Raw genomic sequence first — 24,584 nt, 5'->3', positions numbered from 1 at the left:
AGATGAATATACAAAAATTATAGTCTATATAGTAGCAATGAACACATGAAAATCAAAATTTAAAACTACAGAGTCACTCAAAAGGTGAAACCTAAATCTAACAAAATAAGATTTGTGTGTTAAAAATAAACACTGGATAAAAGAAATCAAAGACCTATATAAATGGAGAAACATGTCATGTTCTAGAATTAGAAGACTCAGCAATAGGTTAAGATGTGATTTCTTCCCATATTGATCTATGGATTTAATGTGATTCCTATCAAATTCTGGCAGGTTTGTGTGTGTGTGTGTGTGTGTGAGATGACATTCTTCAAAATTCATATGAAAAGGCAAAGAAACAAGCAGCTAAGATAACTTTGAAAAACAAGAAGAAAGAAGAATCACCATACCTGATTTTAAGAGTTACTGTAGATCTGCACTAAGACAACATGGCAAAGGGACAAACAAGTAGATCAACGGAACAGAAAAAAGATTCCAGAAAGAGACCCGCACAAGTAAGGCCAGCTAATTTTTGAGCATTCAATGAAAGATAGGCTTTTCAATAAATAATACTGGAGTAGCTGAACATCCACTAGAAAAATTAAAAAGAAACTTAAGTCACAATACAAAAAAGAACTCAAAACAGATCAAAGATTTAAAAGTAAAACATAGGGGCACCTGGGTGGCTCATTCAGGTAAGCATCTGCCTTCAGCTCGGGTCATGATCTCAGAGTCCTGGGATCAAGTGCCTCAGCGGGGAGCCTGCTTCTCCCTCTCCCTCTCCCTGCTACTCCCCTTGCTTGTGCATGCTCTCTCTCTAATAAATAAATAAAGTCTTTTTTAAAAAAAAATAAAGGTAAAACATAAAAGTGGAAAACATTTAGAAGAAAACAAGTGAAAATCTTCTTTAGGACCTACAGTGAAGTGAAGAGATCTTAGACATGGCACTGAAAGCAATCCATAAAGGAGAAAAGTAATAAACTAGACTTCACCAGAAATTAAATGCTTAATTTGAAAGTCACATATATGAGAAATGACTCATGTCAGATAACAGAACTCTCAAAACTCAAGAAAAGATAGTCCAATGAGAATATGGGCAAAAGACATGAACACATTAAACAAAGAGGATATTTCATTTGTTCACCACCATAAGCTATTAGGGAAATGCAAATTCAACCACAATAAGATTATTACACACCTGTAAAAACAATGAAAATAACAAATAGTGTCAATATCAAATTCTGGTGAGGATGCATTGCATCCTCCTCCATTGATTTCTCCTACATTGCCGACGGGAATACTAAATAGTACAGCCACTCTGGAATACAGTCTGGCAAGTGTTTGATACAATCTATGATAAATAAGTCAATAGAGGTTCCACTCTGCCACTGAAGCATCTGTGAAGAGCCCTGTACCATTCAACTGATAAGCATCTAAAGGATGTCCCATCTTTCATCCCAGCCACCACACACACCTTCCATGTTCCTGTCTATTAACTGCTTCCAAATCCAGATGACCAAATAGTTCTTTATCCCCTGAGTAAACTAAAAATGGTTGGCTACTCATTCCAGGATCTGCACCCCTCCTAAATCCCAGGCAAATCATGAGAGGTATAAGGTTCCAGGAGCTGGCAAACTGGCCCCCCTTGAAGGGATGCTGCAGCCTCTGCTTGGCCTCTTTGCTCAACTTCACCATCGCGACAGCCTGGTAGTTTCCTCTAAACATATACTTATTACATGACCCAGCACTCCTGGGCATTTATCCCCCAAAAATGAAAACATGTTCACACCAAAACACATACATAAATGTTTATAGCTCCTTTACTTATAATCACCCCAAAGAGAGAACAATGTACACATCCTTCAGTGAGCAAATGGTTGAATTGTGATCCATCCAGATCACAAAATACTACTTAGCAATAAAAAGGAACAAACTAGGGGTGCCTGGCTGGCATGCTCACTCAGTGAGCGTGCAACTCTTGAAGTCATGAGTTCAAACCCCACATCTGGTGTACAATTCACTTAAAAAAAAGGAACTATTGATACATGCAACAACTTGGATGGATCTCAAGGCAATTATGGTGAGTGAAAAAAGCCAATCACAAAGGAGATTATATATATATATATATATATATATATATATATATATATATATTCAATATTAGAGATGGAGAATAGATTAGTGGTTGCTAGGGGTTGGGGATGGTGGAACAAGGGTGTGTGTATGTGTGACTATAAAGGGGTAGCAGGGATAAGATCTTTGTGGCAATGCAGTGGTTCTGTATCTTGATTATAGTGTGGTTACATGAATTTATATAAGTAACGAAACTGACAACTACAAATACACACAAATGATTGGATGTAAAACTGGTGAAAACTGGATTATATCAATGTCAATTTTCTGGTTTTATGCAAAATATTATTGGTGGGGCGCCTGGGTGGCTCAATCAGTTAAGCGTCTCCCTTTGGCTCAGGTCATGATCTCGGGGTCCTGGGATCGAGCCCAGCATTGGGCTTTCTGCTCAGCAGGGAGCCTGCTTTCCCCTCTCTCTATGCCTGCCTCTCTGCCTACCTGAGATTTCTGTCAAATAAACTAATAAAATCTTTAAAAATAAAAATATATACATACATACATACATACATACATAAAAAGATGTACTCATTGGGTTATATAAGACATTTTTGTAATATTTTTACAAGTTCCTATAAATTTATATTTATTTCAAGTAAAAAATTTTTTTAAAAGCCTTTGGGAAATTGGGTAAAGGCTGACATTATGAATCAGATTAAAATCCTATCATTTTTATAAGATACACAGAAAATCCTAATGACTCCACCAAAAACCATTAAAAGTAATTAAAGAATCAAGTGGCAGGACATAAAATTAATGCCCAGAAATTGGTAGTGTTTCCATACACTAATAATGAAGTGGCTGAGAGAGAAATTAAAAAAAAAATCCTATTTACAGTTGTACCAAAAAGAATACCTAGGAATAATTAACCAAAGAGGTGAAAGAACTATACTCTGAAAACTATAAAACACTAATGAAAAAAACTGAAGATGACACAAACAAATGGAAAGATGCTCCATGCTAATTGTTTGGAAGAATTAATATTGTTAAAATTTCCATATAACCCAAAGCAAGCTACAGATTCAGTGCAATCCCTATCAAAATACCAACAGCATTTTTCAATGAACTAGAACAAAAAACACTAAAATTTGTATGGAAACTACAGAAGACCTACAGAAAATTTGATTAAGAACAAAAAAGCTGGAGGTATTCCAATACCAGATTTCAAGACATACTAAGAAGCTGCAGTAATGAAAACAGTATGGCACTGGCACAAAAATAGACACATAGATCCATGAAACAGAGAAAAGATCCCAAACATAAACTGACAATTATACGGTCAGTGGTCAGTTAATCTATGACAAAGAAGGAAAGAATACACAATAGGAAAAAGACACTCTTTAATAAATTGGTGTTGGGAAAACTGGACAGCTACATGTAAAAGAATGGAACTAGAATCACTAACACTATGTACAAAAATAAACTTGAAATGGATTCAAGGCCTAAATATGAGACCTAAGACCATAAAAATCCTAGAAGAGAGTACAGACAGTAATTTCTCTGACATCAGCTGTAGCAACACTTTTCTAGATGTGTCTCCTGAAGCAAGGGAAACAAAAGCAAAAATAAACTATTGAGACTACATAAAAATAAAAAGCTTTAGCACTGCAGAAGAAACCCTCAACAAAACAAAAAGACAACCTACGGAATGGGAAAAGATACCTGCAAATGATACATCTGATAAGGGGTTAATTTCCAAAATATATAAAGAACTTATAGGGACGCCTGGGTGGCTCAGTTGGTTAAGCAGCTGCCTTCGGCTTAGGTCATGATCCCAGCGTCCTGGGATCGAGTCCCACATTGGGCTCCTTGTTCAGCAGGGAGCCTGCTTCTCCCTCTGCCTCTGCCTGCCATTCTGTCTGCCTGTGCTCGCTCTCTCCGCACCTCCTCTGATAAATAAATAAAATCTTTAAAAAAAAAAAAGAACTTATACAACTCATCACCAAAAAACCCAATCTGATTAAAAAATGGGCAAAGGACCTGAACACATTTTTCCAAAGATGACATAGAGATAGACACAAACACATGAAAAGATGCTCAACTCAACATCACTAATTATTAAGGAAAGGCAGAGTAAATCTACAATGAGGTAGCACCTTACACCTATCAGAATGGCCAAAATCAAAATGACAAGAAACAACAGTATTGGCAAGGATGTGGAGAAAAAGCAACTATTGGTGGGAATGTAATGTAGTGTACAGCCAACTGTGGGAAACCTAGAAGGTATTATACTAAGTAAAATAAGTCAGACTGAGAAAGACAAATACCAAATGTTTCCACTCATAAGTGAAATATAAAAAAAAAATATTAAACAAAAAGCAGAATCAGACCTATAAATACAGAGAATAAACTGATGGTTGCCATAGGGGGGGAGGTACATGGGAGGATGAGCAAAATGGGTGCAGGTGAGTGGGAGATACAGGCTTCTAGCTATAGAATGAGTAAGTCATGGAAACAGAAGGCACAGCATAGGGAATATAGTCAATGATGATTGTAATGGCATTGTCTGGTGACACCAGCTACACTTGTAGTGAACATAGCATAATGGATAAACTTGTTAAATCACTGAGCTGTACACCTGAAACTAATGTAATATGGCATGTCAACTATACTCAAATAGAAAATAAGTTAAAAAAATTTTTTTTGTAAATCCTATCATCTTGGGACTCTTGGATGGCTCAGTTGGTAGAGCATGTGACTTTGGATCTCAGGGTCGTGAGTTAAAAAAATAAATATTTTTAAAAATCCTATCATCTTTGAGCTGTAGTTCTGTTACTTAAAGGTGTGTTGCGGGGTTGGGGGTGGGTAGAAGTTCATTCTGGTTAGCGCGCTCTTCTATCAGAAGCTCTGCCTGCCAGTAACTACAACTATGCCTGACCCATGGTAACCATTTCTTGAAGAATGAATGAAGTGGCAGTCAAGTGTGTCTTTACTTTAATAACGGTTGATAGAATTGGTAATATCTCACCAAGGGCTGCACACCACAGGTCCTCAGAGAGAAGAAGGTGGAGCTCCAGGAACAGATACTTTCTCTCCCCTTTGGCTGTGGTGCCTCAGCACCATTTGAACTCAGCCTGTATGCTCATGGGAAAGACTTTCACGGTTCTTCTCTGGGCACAGGTGTAAAAGCCTACATACTCTATAAGGGCTGTTTAACTGTCACTGAGTGCTCAGCACCTTGTGGGTTGCTTTGCATGTTGTTTGTGCTAAATAAAGTCATTCAACAGAACTGGCTGAGTGTTTCTGCCCAAAGTCATGCACTGTTCTAGGCAGGGGGGAACTCCACTGAATGAGACAAAGTTCCTGCCTCCAGGAAGCTGGCATTCCAGGAGAGACAGACAATATATAAGTAAAGAATAACCTCAGATTATCACAAGGGTCATGAAAATGGGGCGGTCTCCCAGAGGCGACATTGAGATCAGTGAGGCCTGAATGATGAAAAGGAGCTACCTAGTCAGGAGAAAAGCATTCCAGGAGGAGGGAACAGAACATGCAGAGGCCCAGAGGCAAGAAAGAGTTCGGGCAAGAGCACAGGGTGAAGTTGAAGAGGTGGTCAGGGGCCAGGACCCAGAGGGCCTTATAAACCATAGTGTTTCATTTGCTCTTCAGCTCCCTGAATTGAGGCATTATCATCTTTGGTTTCCCGCTGGAGGAGCTGCAGCTCAGAGAGGCCCCAGGCTAGCCCTAGGCCCACGTAGAAAATGGCAAGAATCAGGATAATCTGGTAGTCTTTCCACTTCTGCATTCTCCAAGTCAGAAAACCCACTTTTGAAAAACCCTAACAGAGGTCTTCAGTCCGTTTCCCTCCCCACCCTCCATGCTCCACTGCTACCTTACAGCCTCCTGGGATGCAACAGAAAATGGAAGTCCTCTGTCCCTTACGGGGTTTGTAGGGATGACAGCCACAGAAGGAGTGTTGTCTCCTCTTTTTTTATGAATGGGGAAACTGATTGCAGCCCTGAAGATAAACCCCCTTTGTCATTTCACTGGAAGATGGGTGATGTCAAAGAAATGGGGTTCCATACTTGTATTTTCCTCCTTTCCCTGCCTCTCCAGCTTCCCTGTGGGAGGGAATGGAGGCAGTAGAACTATTATCACAATCTCGTCTCACTCTTGTCAGCCCCTGAGTCTCCCCTCCTTCCTTCAAGTCAGACCAGGTTCTCATGGTTTCCCCAACATGTTGTTTTTACCCATATTGTGCATGCTGGTCCCCCTGCTTGGAAGACCATTCACATTTCGTGAATGCCTACCATACTGCTGAGTTATCCTTCACGGAGTCCTTCTGTTTTCTTTACTGTAAAACTGTTACTACCTTCCTCATACTTCCTGCTGAGGAAAGGGAGGCCCAGGAATGGGAAAGGACTTGGCAAAGATCCCAGAGCCAATACACAGCAGAGCTGGGATCAAGGGCTCAAGACCAGGTCGGTCTACAACCCCTGCAGCCTTTGCCTTGAACCACACTATGTAGCCTCAAATGCCTTAATATTTCCAGGTAATCATGCTCCTTTCCCAAAGTCCAGTTTGAATGCCTCTCCTCAAGTGAACTTCCCCAGATCCCTCCCTCAAGCCAGAGCAGGCCACACTTCTACTCTGTTTCCACAGCCCACCATCCAGACAGCTTTCCCCCACACGTCTCACCTGTTATGATCAATCCAGTTGGCTGCCCATGTCTCTGCTTCACTAGACCAAGGGCCATCACAGTCACCATGTTCCCAGATCCTAGCAAAAGGGCATGGACACAGTAGACATCAGTGAGGGTTTTCTCAACAGGTGATTGAATAAGTGAACAAATAAGCTGCTGGGAGGGAAAGTATGTGGGAAGTTGACCCCAGCCCCAGGGCCCAGGTGTTTGCCCAGGCCCTGCCCTCTCTTCTTTCCATCGTCCCAGCATAGTAAATTAACTGTTATCTGTCCCGTATCCAATGATCTTTCTGTACGATGATGATTCCTCGAACCATCCCCTCCCTGGCCTCCAGAGTTCTGACAAGCTGAGGCAAACTCATTGGCCTCTGCTGTTATTTCAACCTCAGATCAAGCACACTAGGAAAGCCCTCTGAAAAACAGAGGGCTCACTGCTGGTCAGTGCCCAACACAATGGCAGGTTGCTCTATCAGAAATTAGCCACATGGGGCGCCTGGATGGCTCAGTGGGTTAAAGCCTCTGCCTTTGGCCTAGGTCATGATCCCAGGGTCCTGGGATGGAGCCCTGCTTCGGGCTCTCCGCTCGGCAGAGAGCCTGCTTCCCCTTCTCTCTCTGCCTACTTGTGATCTCTGTCAAGTAAATAAAATCTTAAAAAAAAAAAAATTAGCCACATCTGCTGAGCATGAAGGGATTTATTTTAGCAAATGTATAAAGATTTGATGCGATTTTAACCAAAGTATATCCGGCGGGGGGCAATAAAGCTTGAAGCAAATATGCTAAAATATTAATAATTTGGGGTAGTAGGAATGTGAATCAGGGTTATTTTCTTTTTTATACTTTTCTGCAATTTTTAAAAAAGGCCCTGCCATATATGGGGTGAAACTAAGCACAGAAACCCCAATCTACTTGCCAATTATGTTCCTCCCTCCCAAAGGTGGGAGTCCTGACTTCCCAAGGGTATCTTCTACCTCTGACAACACCCTCCCACCAACCTACCCCTTCTGAAACCTGGACCTCACCCTTTCTGTGATCTGACTTTCAGTTCTGGGACCTACCCCATGGTCTTTCAACACATCAGTTTTTCCCCTTAAATTAGCTACAGTGGGTTTCCTGTTTGTTACTTGCAACTAAAGATCTCTAATAGAGGCACCGAAAGGTAAGAGCTACCTGAAAAGATCCAGATGTATACAATTACTGTGTTCCTAAATTGGTATACCATGCTAATTATGATTTATATCTCCTCTCCTTGCTAGTACCTGTGTTATAGTAAGCCAGAGTCTTATAAACAGGATTCTGGAAGACCAGAATCATGTGGTCTAGGCACTGCCTGCTGGCCACCAGACGAGTTTGAGGAATTGACAGAGTGTCTTTTAAACCATTTCTCTTGGGGTGCCTGGGTGGCTCAGTGGGTTAAGCCTCTGCCTTCGGCTTTGGTCATGATCTCAGGATCCTGGGACTGAGCCCCACTTCGGGCTCTCTGCTCAGTGGGAAGCCTGTTTCCCCTTCCCCTCTCTGCCTACCTCTGCCTACTTGTGATCTCTGTCAAATAAACAAATGAAATCTTTAAAAAAAAAAATAAACCATTTCTCCTGAGTGCCAGTTGTGTTAGTTTATCTTTAGGCAGGAAATGCACGGTATATTTAGGGAACAACCAAGAGATCCATAATCATTAGTTAGTGTGATCATGAACAGAAAAACAAAGCTATGAAGTTCTGCAAGGGCCCAGAGTTGAAGTCTCCAGCTCCAGGTTGAGGAGCTGGACTTTGACCTGGGACAAAGGAGGTGCTGAAAACTGAATGGCCGCATATGACCCATTTTCAGAAAGAAAATTGGCAGCAGGAAGGAAATAGACTGGTGACAGGGCCTGGCTTTTCGTGTCTTTCCCTACTATGTATTGTGGTTTGAGTCTCGCCTGGGCTGTTTTTCCAGAAAGCCACCTGTCTTCCTATACTTGGGCCTGCTCTCTAAAATGTCTATTTCAAATCTTCTTCAGTCCTCTTAGACATCTGACCTCATCAATCCCCACAACCTGACAGAACAGAGCCCATCACATGCACACACTCTCAACTTTTTGCCTTCAAATCTACAAATACCTTGACTTGTTCCCATCCTTCCTCCTAAGGCCAACCCTTCCCCCACCCCAGGGGTATCTTTCTGTTTTCCTCTCTCTGTGGATCTTCAACCTTTTCCTCTAAAATCTCATTGCTTTTAACATTTACACTTAATGAAGTCTCTCCCACCTTAAAACAAATGACCTTTTCTCATTCACAGCTCCTCTCTGGCCTGTTCTATTTCCTCCAATACCTTCTACCTACAAAGTTCCCAAGAGCTACCTATACTTCATCTCCCATTCGTTATTTCTACCTTCCGATACTGTACTCCCCTGAAATAGCACCTGTGAAAGTCACCAGTGACTGTCTGTTCCTAAATGCAGTTGTCAGATCCTGGACATCACCCTCAATTTCTCAGTCCATCATCCTCCATATATTATCAGCCTCCAGGTCCTCTCTGGTCATTTTGCTTCCTAAATAGTTCTCATTTCCATCATTAACACCCCCACCATTCCCAAATCATTTCTGATTCAGGACTCTTATCATATGGCTCCCTCCCATTCAGTCTCCCCAGTGACAGAATCAGCTTTCTAACACCCAAATCTGATGCATCTCCCTTGCTTAAAGCTCCTCAATGGCCCTCAAGATAAAGTGTGATTCCCTTACATAGTTCACATAATCTGACCCCCAATCTGTGGGCCAGAAACAAGGGGACACTTGAGTCTGTATCAGGTACCAACTGGGGAACTTTTACATTTACAGAGATCTTGTAAGAGATCAATTAGGCGGGTGCCTGGGTGGCTCAGTGGGTTGGGCCGCTGCCTTCGGCTCAGGTCATGATCTCAGGGTCCTGGGATAGAGTCCTGCATCGGGCTCTCTGCTCAGCAGGGGGCCTGCTTCCCTTCCTCTCTCTGCCTGCCTCTCTGCCTACTTGTGATCTCTGTCGAATAAATAAATAAAATCTTAAAAAAAAAAGAGAGAGAGATCAGTTAGGAGGTTATAGCTGACCATAAGAGATGGTTAGTGGGGATGGAAGTTCAATCAAAAGGAGGTTAAGAAAGAAGTGGAAGCTGGTTGTGCAAGCCATCTTGGCAGGAAAGGAGGTAGGATGGTAACTTGTGGGTAAGTTTAAGGTTTTGCAAGGGAGGAGATGCCAAACATTTTTAAATGGAACATGAAAGGAGACTCAAGTGATTGAAAAGGGGATAGTTGTTAGTAAAGGTTCTGGCAATGCTGACACAAATGGGAGACTGAGCACAGTGCTGGCAGAGTTTGCTGGCAGAAATATAACTTTTCTGCACTACAATTTGGAAATCAATCATTTAAAAAGCAAAATTCCATCCTTTTGTGACTCAGTAATTTTGCTTCGATTTCTTTTTTCCCCTGAGAAAACAAACATGGATGTGAACATTTATCACTACATGGATGCTTATTAAGTTATACATAGAAAAGCAAAAAAAAAAAAAAAAAAAAAAAAAGTTGAACAACATAAAATGTCATAAGAGGATTTTTATTAGTTTATAGTTTATGGCACATCCATTCAGTGAAATGCTGTATAGTCATTTAAAAATATATAGAAGATGTGAAATTGAGATAATACAGTATTTACAATGCCATCCCTTTTTTTTTTTTTTTTTTGGCCATCCCATTTTTCTTTTCTTTTTCTTTTTCTTTTTTTTTAAGATTTTATTTATTTATTTGACAGAGATCACAAGTAGGCAGAGAGGCAGGCAGAGAGAGAGAGAGGAGGAAGCAGGCTCCCCGCCAAGCAGAGAGCCCGATGTGGGACTCGATCCCAGGACCCTGAGATCATGACCTGAGCCGAAGGCAGTGGCTTAACCCACTGAGCCACCCAGGCGCCCCTGGCCATCCCATTTTTGTAGAAGAAAAAGTTTTTAATAGGTAACGTCTGGGAAGACATACACTGGAATATTAACGATAGATACCTCTGGACAATGTGGTATTATAAATTTGTTTTATTGTTCCTTTGCACTTCCTTAAGTTTCCTATCATGAATAGGAATACTTGAATAAAGAAATCAATTGATGGGGCATCTGGCTGGCTCAGTCAGCTCAGTGATTCGATCTCAGGGTTGTGAGTTCAAGCCCCATGTTGGGTGTGAAGACTTATTAATTTAAAGAAAAAAAAACCACACACACACAACAGGAGCACCTGACTCTTAAGCATCTGACTCTTCATTTCAGCTCAGGTCATGATATCAGGATCATGAGATCAAGCCCTGTGTTGGACTCTGTGCTGGATGTGGAGCCTGCTTACAATTCTCTTTCTCCTTCTTCCCTTCCCTCCTCTCCCCCACCCCAATTCATGAGCTCTAAAAAAACAAAAACAATTTATAAAATCACACACACACACACACACACACACACACAATGAGTCCATTCATATGAAGTTTAAGAACAAGCAAAACTTCTATGTAAAAGAAGCCAGAATAGCGGTTGTCTCTGAGGAGCTATAGACACACAAGGTAACTTTCTAGAGTGATTAAATATATTGCACCTTGATTTTGGTATACACATAAGGAAAAAATATAATCATGTTGTGGATTTAAGATTCGGGGATTTTATGGTGTTTTATCTCCTTCAGGAGAAAACAGACCTACAAGACAGAAAAGAGAGGAAACAGGTAACAACACAGAACCATTTGGAAGTGAAAAAGAGGATGGAGTTCTGTGACAAGAACTTGAATTTCTCAGGAAGTAGGTTGCTTAGCAGTGGACTTAGAGTGAAAAGGATGCATTAGGGCTTGGATTTGGGAAAGGGGACACACTAGAGCAATACTTATGAGGCAGAAACACATGGGGAGTTTCCCAGAGCTGGAGCACAGAAGTGGGCACCAACACCAAGGCTCCTCAGTTTACTGTGATATATAAGCTAGGACTTTGCAACTTAAGGAACAAGAGGAGAGAAATAAAATGGTTCATTTAATTTGGGGAATTGTGACAGCACTGGATTATAGTGGAGAGAGGAATGAAGCCAACAGAATTCTGGTAGGGAGAATTAAGAGGTGTAGAAAGGGACAGAAAGGCCTTATGGGCAGTGTTGGGACAATGGAACTGGAGCACTAAAGGCTATGGTCAGTAAGGGTTTGGTTCTGAGGTCTTGAGGGTGAAGCAGTTCACACTGAAGGCTAACCTCAAAGCACAGCACTGCTGGGACAGGAGCGAAGAAAGCAAACATTTACTAAGCATTCTTCCACCTACCACCAGGCACTTCACAGCAGTCCATTTAAAGAGCACCTTAACTTTGCAAGGATGCACTGCCTTGATGTTTATAGATGAGGAAACACCCTAGATTACTCAGCAAGGGGTAGTTTCAAATTCAGATTTGACTCAAAGCCTCTCTACTACATTCAGCAGCTGTATAAGTCAAATCAGGAGAAGGACCAAAATTTTAGGAAATTCACATATATAAGATAAGAGTCACCTAGGTTGCTGGTGGAGAAGAAAGTACCAGTTGCCAGTATCTGGGAGAATGTCCAGTGGCAACCAGAACAGTACAAAGTAGTCCAAGGAGATGGCATGTGCTTCAGGAACACCATCCTAGACAACAGTGGATCAAAGCAGCAGAAGAGAAATGCAGACCCATTTTCTGGTTTCTAGTTTTGAAGGAAAATGAACAGTCCCTGATTATGGTTTTTTCTGAAGTGGTATCTTCAAGAGAAAACCAGGTTTCAGCTTACCAGGGTTAAAACCTGGAAGTTTGGGGCATCATTCTGAGAGTTCCCAAGAAGGGCAGACAGAAAAGGGGAGAGTTAGAGCCATGAGAAGGAAGAAAGGCTCAGCACAGAGCTCACGGTCAGGAAGAAGAGACTTTGGGGCTGGTGGCTCCATCAGGGTAAAAATACATGGTGTTACAACACCGGAGGCATGGCAAGAAAAAAAGTGTTGGACATTATCCACCCCTAAGCAAAGCATCAACTTAACCCCTCCCCTTTTGCTCTCCTTCCTTTATCTGCATCTAGGATGGACTGTTAGCAGTGGGCAAGCTACAGACTGTGCTGCAAACAGTAATCAGAGCTATTCTTAGTGAACACCTATTGTGTGCCAGGTCACTGCAGCAGCAATTCACTTTATCCTGACTGCAAGGCTACAACTGGCCCCATTTTACTGATGATGAAACTGAAACCTAGAGAGCTAAGGTCATTTGGCCAAAACCATGGCCACAACCAGGATTTGAAACAAAGTATATCTGGCATCAGAGTTCAAATCATCCTTTAATCTGTCAATCGATGGCAAAAATTTTACACATAACCTTCACAATCAATTGTGAAGTGTTCATTTTTATTTATTTTTATTTTTTAATTCATCTTTAAAAGATTTTTATTTGACAGAGAAGTAGGCAGAGAGGCAGGCAGAGAGAGGAGGTGGCAGGCTCCCCGCTGAGCAGAGAGCCTGATGTGGGGCTTGATCCCAGGACCCTGGGATCATGGCCTGAGCTGAAGGCAGAGGCCTTAACTTAACCCACTGAGCCAGCCAGGCACCCCTATTTTTTAAAGATTTTTATTTATTTATTTGAGAAGAGAAGAGAGAGAGCATGAGAGGGGAGAAGGTCAGAGGCAGAAGCAGATACCCCATGGAACTGGGAGCCCAACATGGGACTTGATCCTGAGACTCTGGGATCATGACCTGAGCCAAGAGCAGATGCTCAACCAACTGAGCCACCCATGCGCCCACAAAGTTTTCATTTTTAAAAGTGGATTCTGACCAAGGTGAACCAATGTTTCTTGCAGACTTACAAGACTGAGCAGAAGACATTCTAGTTTACACTTAAGATCTACATTTAAAAAAAACGAACAAGCAGTGCCTGGGTGGCTCAGTCGTTAAGCATCTGTGTTCAGCTCAGGTCATGGACCCAGAGTCCTGTGACTGAGCCTTGCATCAGGCTCCCTGCTCAGCAGGAAACCTGCTTCTTCTCCCTCTCCCTCTCCCCTGGCTTGTGTTCCCTTTCTTGCTGTCAAATACATAAAATCTTAAAAATAAAATAAAATAAAATACACTCACACACAAAACCAGCAAAAAGGAAGCCCACATCTTCAGATAAGCAACAGGGTAGACTATGAAGATGACAAGAATTCATAGCTCACAGGAGTGAGTTCTTTGAGCAAGGTCAGAGAGTGGGGAAGAGAAAGGAAAAGAACCAAGGCTTGCATTTCCTCTCAGAAATTAAAAAACAAGCAAAAATACCTTAGGAGGGGAGTTCCAACAGTCCAGACTTTGTTAGATCAAAGATGACTCTTCTTTAGGCACTCATTCATTCACAAGGAAATGGGAGTGTTCTAGCAGGAGACATGGCATCCCTTTTGAAACTGACAGTTAAAACTGCAAGAAAATATTCCTTCAGAACACACTTCCATGGAGAAAAGGAACAATGACACCTGTGTTGGGCACTTCATATACATTTGACTAACCTACAAACCCATCTTGACACAGATGGTGTTAACTTCATTTATTGTTAGAGGAAACTAAAGAATTTGTCTGAGTTCAGAAAAGCCCACTCAAACCTGAATCTGTCTGCTTCTTCTGCTATACCACACTGTGTTGCCTCCTTTCACTGGAATACAGTATTTTAACTCCATAGTCTTCTTTGATTCTCTCTTGCTTTTCGGCAATGCAGTACCCTGTTCCAACCCCCATGGTTTCCCAAACTTTCCTTCACACATAGGAAAATACCTACCACATCTCTCCTGGACAGAAAGACCCACAACTTGTTTGGAGATTTTTGTTATAAAACATTTAATGTTAACCTACAATACAATGTAAACTTTTATGAAAAAAATTTAAAGTACACTAGATTTCTTCAGTAAATTATCACATAACTATTCAGGTGCAGTACAAGTTAGGGCACTGCATCCTTTGTGGATGGATTTCCTGTTGCTGCATTCCTCACAAGTCCTAAAAAAACCAGTTGTAAAGTGGAGCTCCTTGTTCAAGCACCAGATAATACTCCCCTGATTTTGCATTCTGGGGGTTATCACTTCTTCCCACAGTCATTTTCTGAAACTCTTTCCTTGGCCTTGGCACCATTAGCAATTTTCATAATGACTGCTCAGTTGAAGATTCTAGGTTCCTTTTTTTTTTTTTTTTAAGAGACAAATATTATCCTCTGCTCATTTTTTTTTATCCAAACTCATAGTGGAGGAAAGCAAGGACAATGAAGTATTTGCTGCAGGAAATTCTGTAGAAGTGGAAGAAAAGACCAGAAAGGCCCCACTGAAGCTGCAGAAATTCAACTGACTCCAACAGGTGTCTTGGTCATTTCCCATGGTTTTTCAGCTGAATCTACAACTTGTTTTGGGACTGCAGAACACAAATTGAAACAAGTGTTTTTGTTAGGTTGATGACTTGCTGTTTGATAAACAGCTGAAATAGCCCAGAGGTGATCTGGAAATGAGCAAATCCTTGCAGGTACTTCTCAGTTATTTTCTCCCTTACAGGTCCCATTGAGTTCCCAGAGGTCCTTGGGAGTAACATACAGATTGTACTGGCTTTAAATGACAAAACGTGCATCCTTCACGGAGGAGGGAGATGGCACCTAGGCAGCAGCCCTAGGGTCAGCAAGGAGACAGGAATGGGGTCTGAGCAAAGCAGGCCCATTTCAACATGGACTAGGAAGGAACATGTGCTCCAGATAAAACCTCCTGAAACCTGAAGTAATGGGCAGGCCATTCCAAGAACTGTACCGACATAGACTTTTTCTTAATATTCTGGCATTTGACCTTCACTGAACAAGTTTTAAAAGGGCAAGAGACATAAAGTGCACATTGTAGAATAAGCGCAGACTGAATTAAGGAAAAAGTTTTACAACTTCCCAAAGAGGTGTGGGCAAGACACTTGGTACCCCAACCTAACGAAGGCCCTTAACATCCTCCCCTCTTGTGTACTGCCAGGGAAACAGCTGCAAGATCGACAGGTAAGGAGGCTCTGAGTTAAGCGGAAAAATTCCTCTTTGCATGGTTGTTATCAGGAAGCAGAATTCATATAAGGTTGGATGGAGAATATGCTTTATCTTGGTACTCACTCCAGATTCCTTTAAGGCCAACACAACAGTCAGTGATTTCCCACTCACCTGGGCTTGAGGAAGCAGGAAACAATGGAATAATAGGCAGTCAGGAGCAGAATTAAATTTTCCTAGAAACAGTGTTCTAGAAACCTGTGCTAAAGCTACTGGGAATTTCCTAGGCTTCCCAGGTGCTTTGTGTGAGGCTCCTTACTCTGTTCCTTGATGTTTACCCAACCCCTGAGGGCTGCAGAGAGAAGAAGACACATCACTGCTACCTAAAAGAGTGGCCCTTAGATTTTAGGAAGCAAGAGAGAAAGCCTTTGGAGGCTGGAAATCTATCATGTTTTATCTTGACGTGAACCCCTGGCCTCACAGCATGCTAAGAACTACAGTTACTTCAGTAGGTAGCAGTGTTACATGCCTGCACCAGTCTAGCTGTAGAACACTTTGGAGTATTTGCCAGCTCATGCTGGCATCTGTTAATACATGGCCTGACCCATGCACCCATTACCATAAACTCAACCAGAGAATAGATATTCAGAGGTTAAAAAACCCTATTACTTCAACACAGCAATAGAGAGGATTAAAAACTGCGTCTAGCAGATGGCTACATCAGAAACTAAATGTGCCTTCCAACAGTTTACACAGGCTGAGTGTTGGCTTGGCTCCCTTCAAGGTCTCTAGTTCTATCCTTAAACCACCACCACCACCACACTCCCACTGAGATAGGCAGGGAACTCTCATGGGGTTCCTTCTGGCTCTGCCACAGGTCCTGCTAGTCCTTTGGGAAAGCACCAAACTTGGCAATTCAGGAAAGCTCAAGGCTGGGCAGGAAGAGCATGCACATGTCAGAAGAGGAATGAAGAGCCGCTATCCTTTGGTTCAGATCCCATAACCACTTGGTACAGATTCCAAGGGAAAGTTGCAGTCATGTGTATACTCAGTATACGCAGAATTCACACCATGTATATGGGTCTATCTGTATAGACTTTTTGGGGCAATGAACCCAGATTTCCTCCTAATATTCCCCAGTGGGGCACAGAGATGGCAAGAAAGGACAGCAAGAGTTGGACCAAAAAGAATCACCTCTCTGGGAATGTGAGAGGGAAAATGGCAGAAATAAGCATAAACCAGCCCAGGCCACCTTTATTACACTCTTGTGGGCTAAGGAGCCCAGGGCATGAACTCATGGGCTTAAGAATTGGCTCTCATCAAATAAAGTTGAGGAAAAAAAACGCCTATGTCAGCCTCATTCCTTTGGTCATTACAAAGCAACAGAAAACATTTAGAAGTTATTCATAAATTGTGGGAAGTTCAAGAACATCTCTGTTCTGTGCCTTCTCTTCCCTCTCTTCTCTGGTGGTGGGAGAAGCAAGTCCTCAGGAGATGCTGCAGTAGCTGGTTGATGGACGTCTTTTTCACTTTTATTTTCCATAAAAGCAAGAATGAATGAGAACTAGTGGGAATGTCCACCCTTCCCCAGTAGGGACAATGACTGGGTTGGAGGTGAAGAGTCTCCTTTTGTTGGAAGGTGCGTGGTGCAGAGGCAGTAGGAAAGGGTGGCCTTGCCAGCGGGAACGTTCAATGCTGACCTCGCACGCACACACAGGTGGTGACTCTTTTAGGCAGCATGGTTTCTGATCCTTCCTCAGGATGCAGCAGTCTTTTAAAAAAAATATCGTATTATAATAATAATAATATGAATTTCTCTCTTGTTTTTTTTTTTGTTTTTGTTTTTCCATTTCTTTTAGGGATTAGGGTAGGAGGGGGGGAGGAAGAGAAAATGTCATTCATCTGTTAGGTCCTGAACAAAGAGAACTTCTGTGTGGCTGAGTCCGGCCTCCTGCAGTGTTGGGGGGTTGGGCCACTCCTCTGAAGGGATGCAGGGCAGCACCCGCCGGGGAAAGTTGGCTTCAATCTGAAACTTTTCCGGGCTTTCTTTCAAGGAAAATAAGAAGTCATGGATTACCTGCAGATCATACAGAAAAAGGACAGTTAGAGCAAGTCACAGACAGACAACACAACTATGAAATCAAATATCCCCTTGCCAGCTCTCTCCAGGATGACTCGGAATATGAAGTCATCGCATGACACTGGAATTCTATTATGAGGTCCTTTGATTTCACAGAGCAAATACATAGGGCAGCTCTTAATTTTAAGAGATTACATTCCCCAATGCTAGTCCTACTTCTGAAGGAATTCATCTGTTTTCTTGACAACTTGATATAGAGCTAAAAATTTACTTAGAAATAATCAGAGTTATAGAACAGTGGGAAGTACAGAACATAAAATTTTTTTTCTTTGAACCAGCTGAGAATGAGCTGCCAGCCTGATGGCCCATCACCCCTAAAATACTTGTGTATGTCTTATAAACAGGACAATCTCCTACATAACCATGATATAGCCCTCAAAACACAGGAAATTTAACTGGCACATTAATGCTGTAACAATACATATTAAATCATTATCAAAGTTTTCAGGTTTTGCTAGTTTCCTTTCTTAGCAAAAGCATCTAGTTAGAATTATGTGTTTCATTTCACATCTATCTATATCTGAACTTCCTTATATATATGTACACAGAAAAACCATGAGTTCATTTCCCCCTCCTTACCCAGTTCTGGCTTTAACATCCTACACCCCACACCACACCAGAGGCCACTCGGGCTCTGACTCTGTGCACTAGGCAGTCCTCACATCTAGACCCTCTCCTTAATTTGGTCAAGATCTGACATTCTTCATGCAGACCTCTCTTCTATGAGAATGCCCTTCTCACCCTGCTCTGGCTCTGACAGAATAAAGGTAAATTCTTAATGAGAAGTAAGATGACATCAAGAAAACTCCCATTACTAACACTTAAAATGTGAGGTACTATGAATAGGTCACCTTTACTGTTTCCTGTCTCTTGACACCACACATTAAGTACTGGCATACTGGATCTATTCTATGGCCCTCTTCAGCCGGCATGCTACTTCTACCAAAGAGTCTAAAGGATATGTTATGAGGGGCAGTGCTAATCTCTTTCAGGTCAATCCCGAAGATCAGGAACGTAACACTCAAGTTACCCTATTTGGAGGGAATCTATTTTCTTTTTGTTCTACCTCTCATAAGTTTAGTCCCCTTTGTGTAAGCACTCCTTTTTCATTTGTCTTAAATTTACCTCTTTAGAGCTTTTAAGAGGCTACATATGACTCCAGAATTTAAGAAGTAAATCCACGCTCCTCTTCCCTAAATCCATTCATGATTTTATAAATTCATATACTTTAATCTATCAACCTCAATCATTTACAGTTCCTGTCTCTCTGTGCAATTTCCATTAATATTATTTTCCTTATGCTGAGATGCATCAATTAGACTTGCAACAAATACTACTGGTATGAACCCAACACAGACCTTAAACAATATTTTGTTTCCTTTTTAATCTTGTTGAAAATATTCAACCCTGGTATAAAACTGGCATCTTCTGTTTACCACTGACAATGCACATCACCTTCAGAGGTCACTTTTGGTTCCTAACAGATAGAAAAATGATTTGGAGTCTCTCTAACATGCATTCATTTAACAGAAAGTCAGCTGCCACTTTTCTGCCCACTCATGAAACCTGGAGATTTTTTTCTACAGTTTATTCTTTTTTATCTTAGCATTTTACTACTATCAAGAGCTGAGCTTTGTGCAAATTGAGTATTCCACTGCACATTCACTTTTTGGGATTATTTACAAAGAGGAGATCTCACAGGAAGATGATACAAAGTCTGCAAGAACATGAAAAACTATTAATTTCTACTCAGTTATATGTATAAACTCCATGGATGTTAAAGGCCCAAAGCATCACTACACTTTACATTTCTTTCCCCTCTCTGAGCTTTGTCCCCACTTATGATCAAGTATTTCAGTCAGAGGTTTGTTTTTTTTTAAAACTGAGAACCTATTTAAGAGTTAAAGGACTGGGGAGGTCTGGGTGGCTCAGTTAATTAAGCAGCTGCCTTTAGCTTAGGTCATAATCTCGGGATCCTGGGATGGAGCCCCACATTGGGCTCCCTGCTCAGCGGGGAATCTGCTTGTCTCTCTCCCTCTACCCTCCCCCCCCCCAACTTACACACTCTCTCTCAAATGAATAAATAAAATCTTAAAAACAAACAAAAAAAGTCTTTAAGGATTAAATAGCTAACAGATGGGTTGGTTCCCCTTAGGCCAGAAGCCTATTCTGTTCCACAATTCTAATAGATTTTTCTTCTGAAACTCTCAAGAGAGTCTATTTTTGTTAGGTTTTTCACATTCACAGTTAGAGTTTAGGGAGTAGAAGCTCCATAAAGCTCAGGTATACTTTGATGTGAAACTGTTAGTGAACATGGTTGCAAGCTAAAATCCAATGCAAACCTCCGTAGTTAGGAAACACCAGGGGGAAGGGAATGAACATTTAGTAACTACCTACTACAATGGTATATACTATTGAGGCTCATTCATGTTATCCCAATTTAAGAATCCAAAGTTAGGAATGTGAACATTTCACTCTAAAAGAAATAAATGCATAAATGGGAGATAAATAAAATGAGAAAGCTACTCACTTTTCTCTCCCCAGGATTCCTCACAACTTTTTACTTTGTATTAACTCTGAGTCGTACATTCCCTACTGACCGTAAGTTGCATGAATGCCAGATCCATGTCTCACTTATCTGTATAACCCCTAGAGTGCCTAGCGCAGTGCCTGAGGTATCTTCAGTTTACATTTATCAAAGGGCAGATTATATCTCCATTTAATTGATGAGGTATCTGAGGCCCTGTAAAAGACTCTACAACTTGTCCAATGTTCTTTACTTAAACAGGAGAAGTAATAAATGTGCCACCTGGCCTCACCTGACTGCAGTGCATACTCATTTCTATTATGCAGTTTACTCTGTTTTCAGTTATCAGGGAAATGGCATAATCTACTATAGTTGGTAAATTTTTTTTTTAAAGATTTTATTTATTTATTTATTTATTTGACAGAGAGAGAGATCACAAGTAGGCAGAGAGGCAGGCAGAGAGAGAGAGAGGAGGAAGCAGGCTCCCCGCTGAGCAGAGAGCCCGATGCGGGACTCGATCCCAGGACCCTGAGATCATGACCTGAGCCGAAGGCAGTGGCTTAACCCACTGAGCCACCCAGGCGCCCTATAGTTGGTAAATTTAAAAAGATAACACACTATCAATATAAACAGAAATTTCCTTTTGGTTATAAATACCAAAAGCAACAGTTAGCATGTGAGTGCTTACTATGAGCCAGGTGCAATGTTGAATACTTTATGTCTGAACTTAATCCCGACAACAATCCTATCAGGGAGTACCTATTATGATATCCATTTTACAGATGAAGAAACTTGAGTCAAAAAGTACACTAATCAAGAAAACGAATCCATTAATCTTAGAATGAAAATCTGATCCCCAGTTTTTAAAAAATTTATTTATTTAAGAGAGAGACAGAGAGAATGTGCACAAGTGGGGGAGAGGCAGAGGGAGAGGAAGAAGCAGATTCCCCGCTGAGCAAGAGGCCTAACAGAGTCCCGATCCCAGCACTCAGGGATCATGACCTGAGCCAAAGGCAGAGGCTTAACCAACTGAGCCACCCAGGAGCCTCATCATTCTGGGGGAATCTAAGAGACTCTGCTTTTAACTATTTCCCTATGGACTGACAAATACTATTTAGTTCTAGATACCAAATACAAAAGGTAGCCCCACAAAGTGGGGATTCTTATGGGCTAAATGGATAGAAACAAAGAGTGACAACTGCATGCAAACTGTACATGCATTTATATTTGGATGTGTAATTCTGATGCTTTTAGGTCAGTGGAGACAGAGTGTGCTATGGAGACAGAGCAAGGGGTTCTGCTGGGATTCTGAAGCCAATGTGAGCTGAGCAGCATGGAAGAGCCTCCCACCTTAAATACCCAAGTCTTCTGTGGAGCTTCCTGGTGAGGAACACTTCAGAACTCAAACACGATGAAAGAAAACCTTAGCAGCTCCTTTGAGTTGGCAGCTGAAGGAACCTCACGGTTCATTGCACTCCTCTCTCTGCCCACCCCTTCCTGTTCATCAGAGCAACAGATACACCAACAACACTTTCAAGAGTCCTTAAAAGCTTCCAAATCTATAGCCCAGACCCTACATACACTTCACACAACTTAGGGGGTCCTTACTGTTAGAGACTGTGAAAAGTGGAATCGTCTCTCTACTCGAGAATCATTAGGTAATTTGAAAATGATCTTGACACTTTCAGGGTCATCAGGGGAAGGCTCCGGGGGCAGGCACTCCAACTTCCTTTCCTTTTCCTCTTGTAAATTCTGTACAGACACAAAACAAAGTTGAGACTATGGTTCCAACAGGGAAACAGGACTACTATCATCACGTAGGTTTACTGTGCAGCCAGAAGGAAAATGAATGACAGCTATCATAAGAAAAACTTCTTGGCAAGAATCAGAAACACCCTAATTCAAAGTGCTACTGCATTACATGTATTATTTATTGACGATGTTATGATATTTACCTGTCAGGAAAAAAAGGGAAGGGCTAAAAGACACCGGCTATAATCAAGTAGCAATACGTGATGAAAGATCATGAATGAAATGCAAAATTAGCTAACACTGATTAGTGCTAAGAAATAAAACATATTGCTATGAATTCTCAACTGCCTGTTACCCATTTACACTTGCTTTTCATGGAACAGAGTTGTTTTGTCTGACTTTTGCTCAGTGATGTATTTGTTCTTAATAAAAAATTGAAAAAAAAATTTTAAATTACTTTTTGTAGTAAACATAAAAATGGCAAGGAGGGGGCAGCTGGCTGCCTCAGTCAGTAGGGCATACAACTCTTGATCATAAGTTCAAGTCCCACACTGGGCACAGAACTTACTTTTAAAAAAAAATGGCAAGGAATTAAAACACCCACAAATCCCATCATTTTCAAGTTTTTTCCTTTCACACTTAAGATCAGTTTGGGAATCACAAGGAGGAAAAGATGGGCTCATTACCCGCTGACGTCTCTCCTCTGCTAACTTTTGCTGCTGCACCTCCTCTTCCTTCCGCCGCTTCCGTTCCCGCTCCTCCCGTTTCTTCCTTTCTTTCTCCTGGTCAGCCCTGAGAGAGGCCAGGTAGGCCTCATCCTGCTGTTGTCTCAACACTTGGGTCTGGTTTCGTTCTTCCCTGTGGCCAGACCAAAAAGGAGAGAAGGAAAAAAAACAATCTCTTTTTTTCTCATACTGAAACTTCTGGGGAGGTAAAAAGGTTGACAATCTTGACAGATGAGTATTTCATTCTACCATGAAGGATTCCAAAGCAAAGCATGGCAGAATTTGAATGAGCTTTCTTCTCAGTTTAATCTGGCAGAAAAATAAATGGCAAGCCTCTCCTTTACCTTTTAACTTTACAAACAGAACTATCCTTTTCTCAATTCTAACAAAAGTAACAATATTACTGCCAAAAAGTGATCATCAAGATCACGTTTTACATTTAAATACCCTTTTGGGTTACTGCATTTTTGTACATATTGCTTTCATAAAACTAAAAACCACATACATGCCTTTTAGAAGATTTGGAAAATGGAAAAATATCTTGTTCAGAATCCTACTAACCAAAGAGAAAATACTGTAACATTCTGGTGTACTTCCAATTTTCTCTCAAAAAAAAAAAAGTGTGCATGTATACGTAGGAGTGAGTGAATAAAAGATATTGTGTATCTATAAAATAAAGTACACCAGAATATCAAAAGTTGTAGTTAAAAGATATTGTGTATCTATAAAATAAAGTACACCAGAATATCAAAAATTGTAGTAGGACTGTGGGTGATTTTTAATTTTCTTTTTTGTGCTTTTCTGTGTTTTCAACATTTTCTACAATTAATGTACACCACTTAATATAATGGGGGAAGAGTTCTAACGATTCCACATTTTTTACATGGTTCAAGTATTCTAAATGACATGACATATACATTCTTGAGCACAAAGCCTTGTCTTTATTTTGATTCACATCTCCAAGAACAGATGACCTGAAGAGAGAATTCAGTCAATGTACATAAATATTTTAACACTAAATGCATAAGGTTTTCAAAATTGCCCGACACAAAGTAAGTCAGGATCTTTGAAGCCCTGGGTTAGCCACTCAAATCTGTAGCTGGTCTCTCTGTTCCAGAAAGGAACTCTCCTGTACCTTTCAAGGCGTTCTGACACCAGGTAAGTCTGGTTTGCATCCATGATAAATGTAAGCTGGTTAATGAGGTCATCGGGTTGAATGAGGCCTTCTAGCCGTCCCACCACAGTCATTCTCCGATCCTTCAGCATAATCATGGCCAGGAATGGGTAGGTGTTCTCTCGTAAAGCCTGTGAGACTGACAGAAAGAAGAGCCAATAGGTGAAGTGCAGCCCTAGGGATGAATCAGATCAGCTCTTCGACTTTTCACAATGAGCAAGAGAGAAAGGTTTTAATCCCACTTGGGAAAGAAAGGAGGTCTCACTTATTCTCTAAGTACCTTTTTTTCATCCTAGTTTCTTAATCTTTGCTGTTGTTGTTTTATTTTTGTGTCTCTATTCCCAGGTAATTTGATTAGAATGGAACAGGCTTTTCTGGTAGAAGGTGGCTGTCATAACGATGCTATGGAAGACTGCAGGGGTCAAGGACAATGTCTTTTTGATAAGAAAGGATCTATAAAAAAATCTGACTAAGCATGATTTTTTCCCTATGTCGGGTGTCAAGCCTAAAGGAAATAAGGCTGCAAATCTCAGCCTTGTATCACTGGTGATGAG

At 41.2% G+C, this 24,584-nt stretch overlaps 1 protein-coding gene across 2 annotated transcripts in view; it reads right to left on the bottom strand.

Moving 5' to 3' along the window:
• Positions 1–14,536: 14,536 nt before the first annotated feature.
• FAF2 (Fas associated factor family member 2) overlaps positions 14,537–24,584 on the bottom strand; it is a 64,136-nt gene continuing 54,088 nt past the window's right edge. For both annotated transcript variants that reach the window (XM_059174358.1, XM_059174359.1), the window contains 4 exons: positions 23,992–24,169; positions 22,818–22,989; positions 21,988–22,131; positions 14,537–17,789 (listed from right to left, as the gene is read on the bottom strand). In XM_059174358.1, the coding sequence (XP_059030341.1) occupies positions 17,607–17,789; positions 21,988–22,131; positions 22,818–22,989; positions 23,992–24,169 (677 nt within the window). In that variant the 3' untranslated portion in view covers positions 14,537–17,606. The remainder of the gene's footprint in view (positions 17,790–21,987; positions 22,132–22,817; positions 22,990–23,991; positions 24,170–24,584) is intronic.

The sequence above is a fragment of the Mustela lutreola genome, chromosome 5 (genome assembly GCF_030435805.1).
Source record: "Mustela lutreola isolate mMusLut2 chromosome 5, mMusLut2.pri, whole genome shotgun sequence".
In the NCBI taxonomy this organism is placed as follows: Eukaryota; Metazoa; Chordata; class Mammalia; order Carnivora; family Mustelidae; genus Mustela; species Mustela lutreola.
This window is presented reverse-complemented; position numbering and strand designations above follow the sequence as displayed.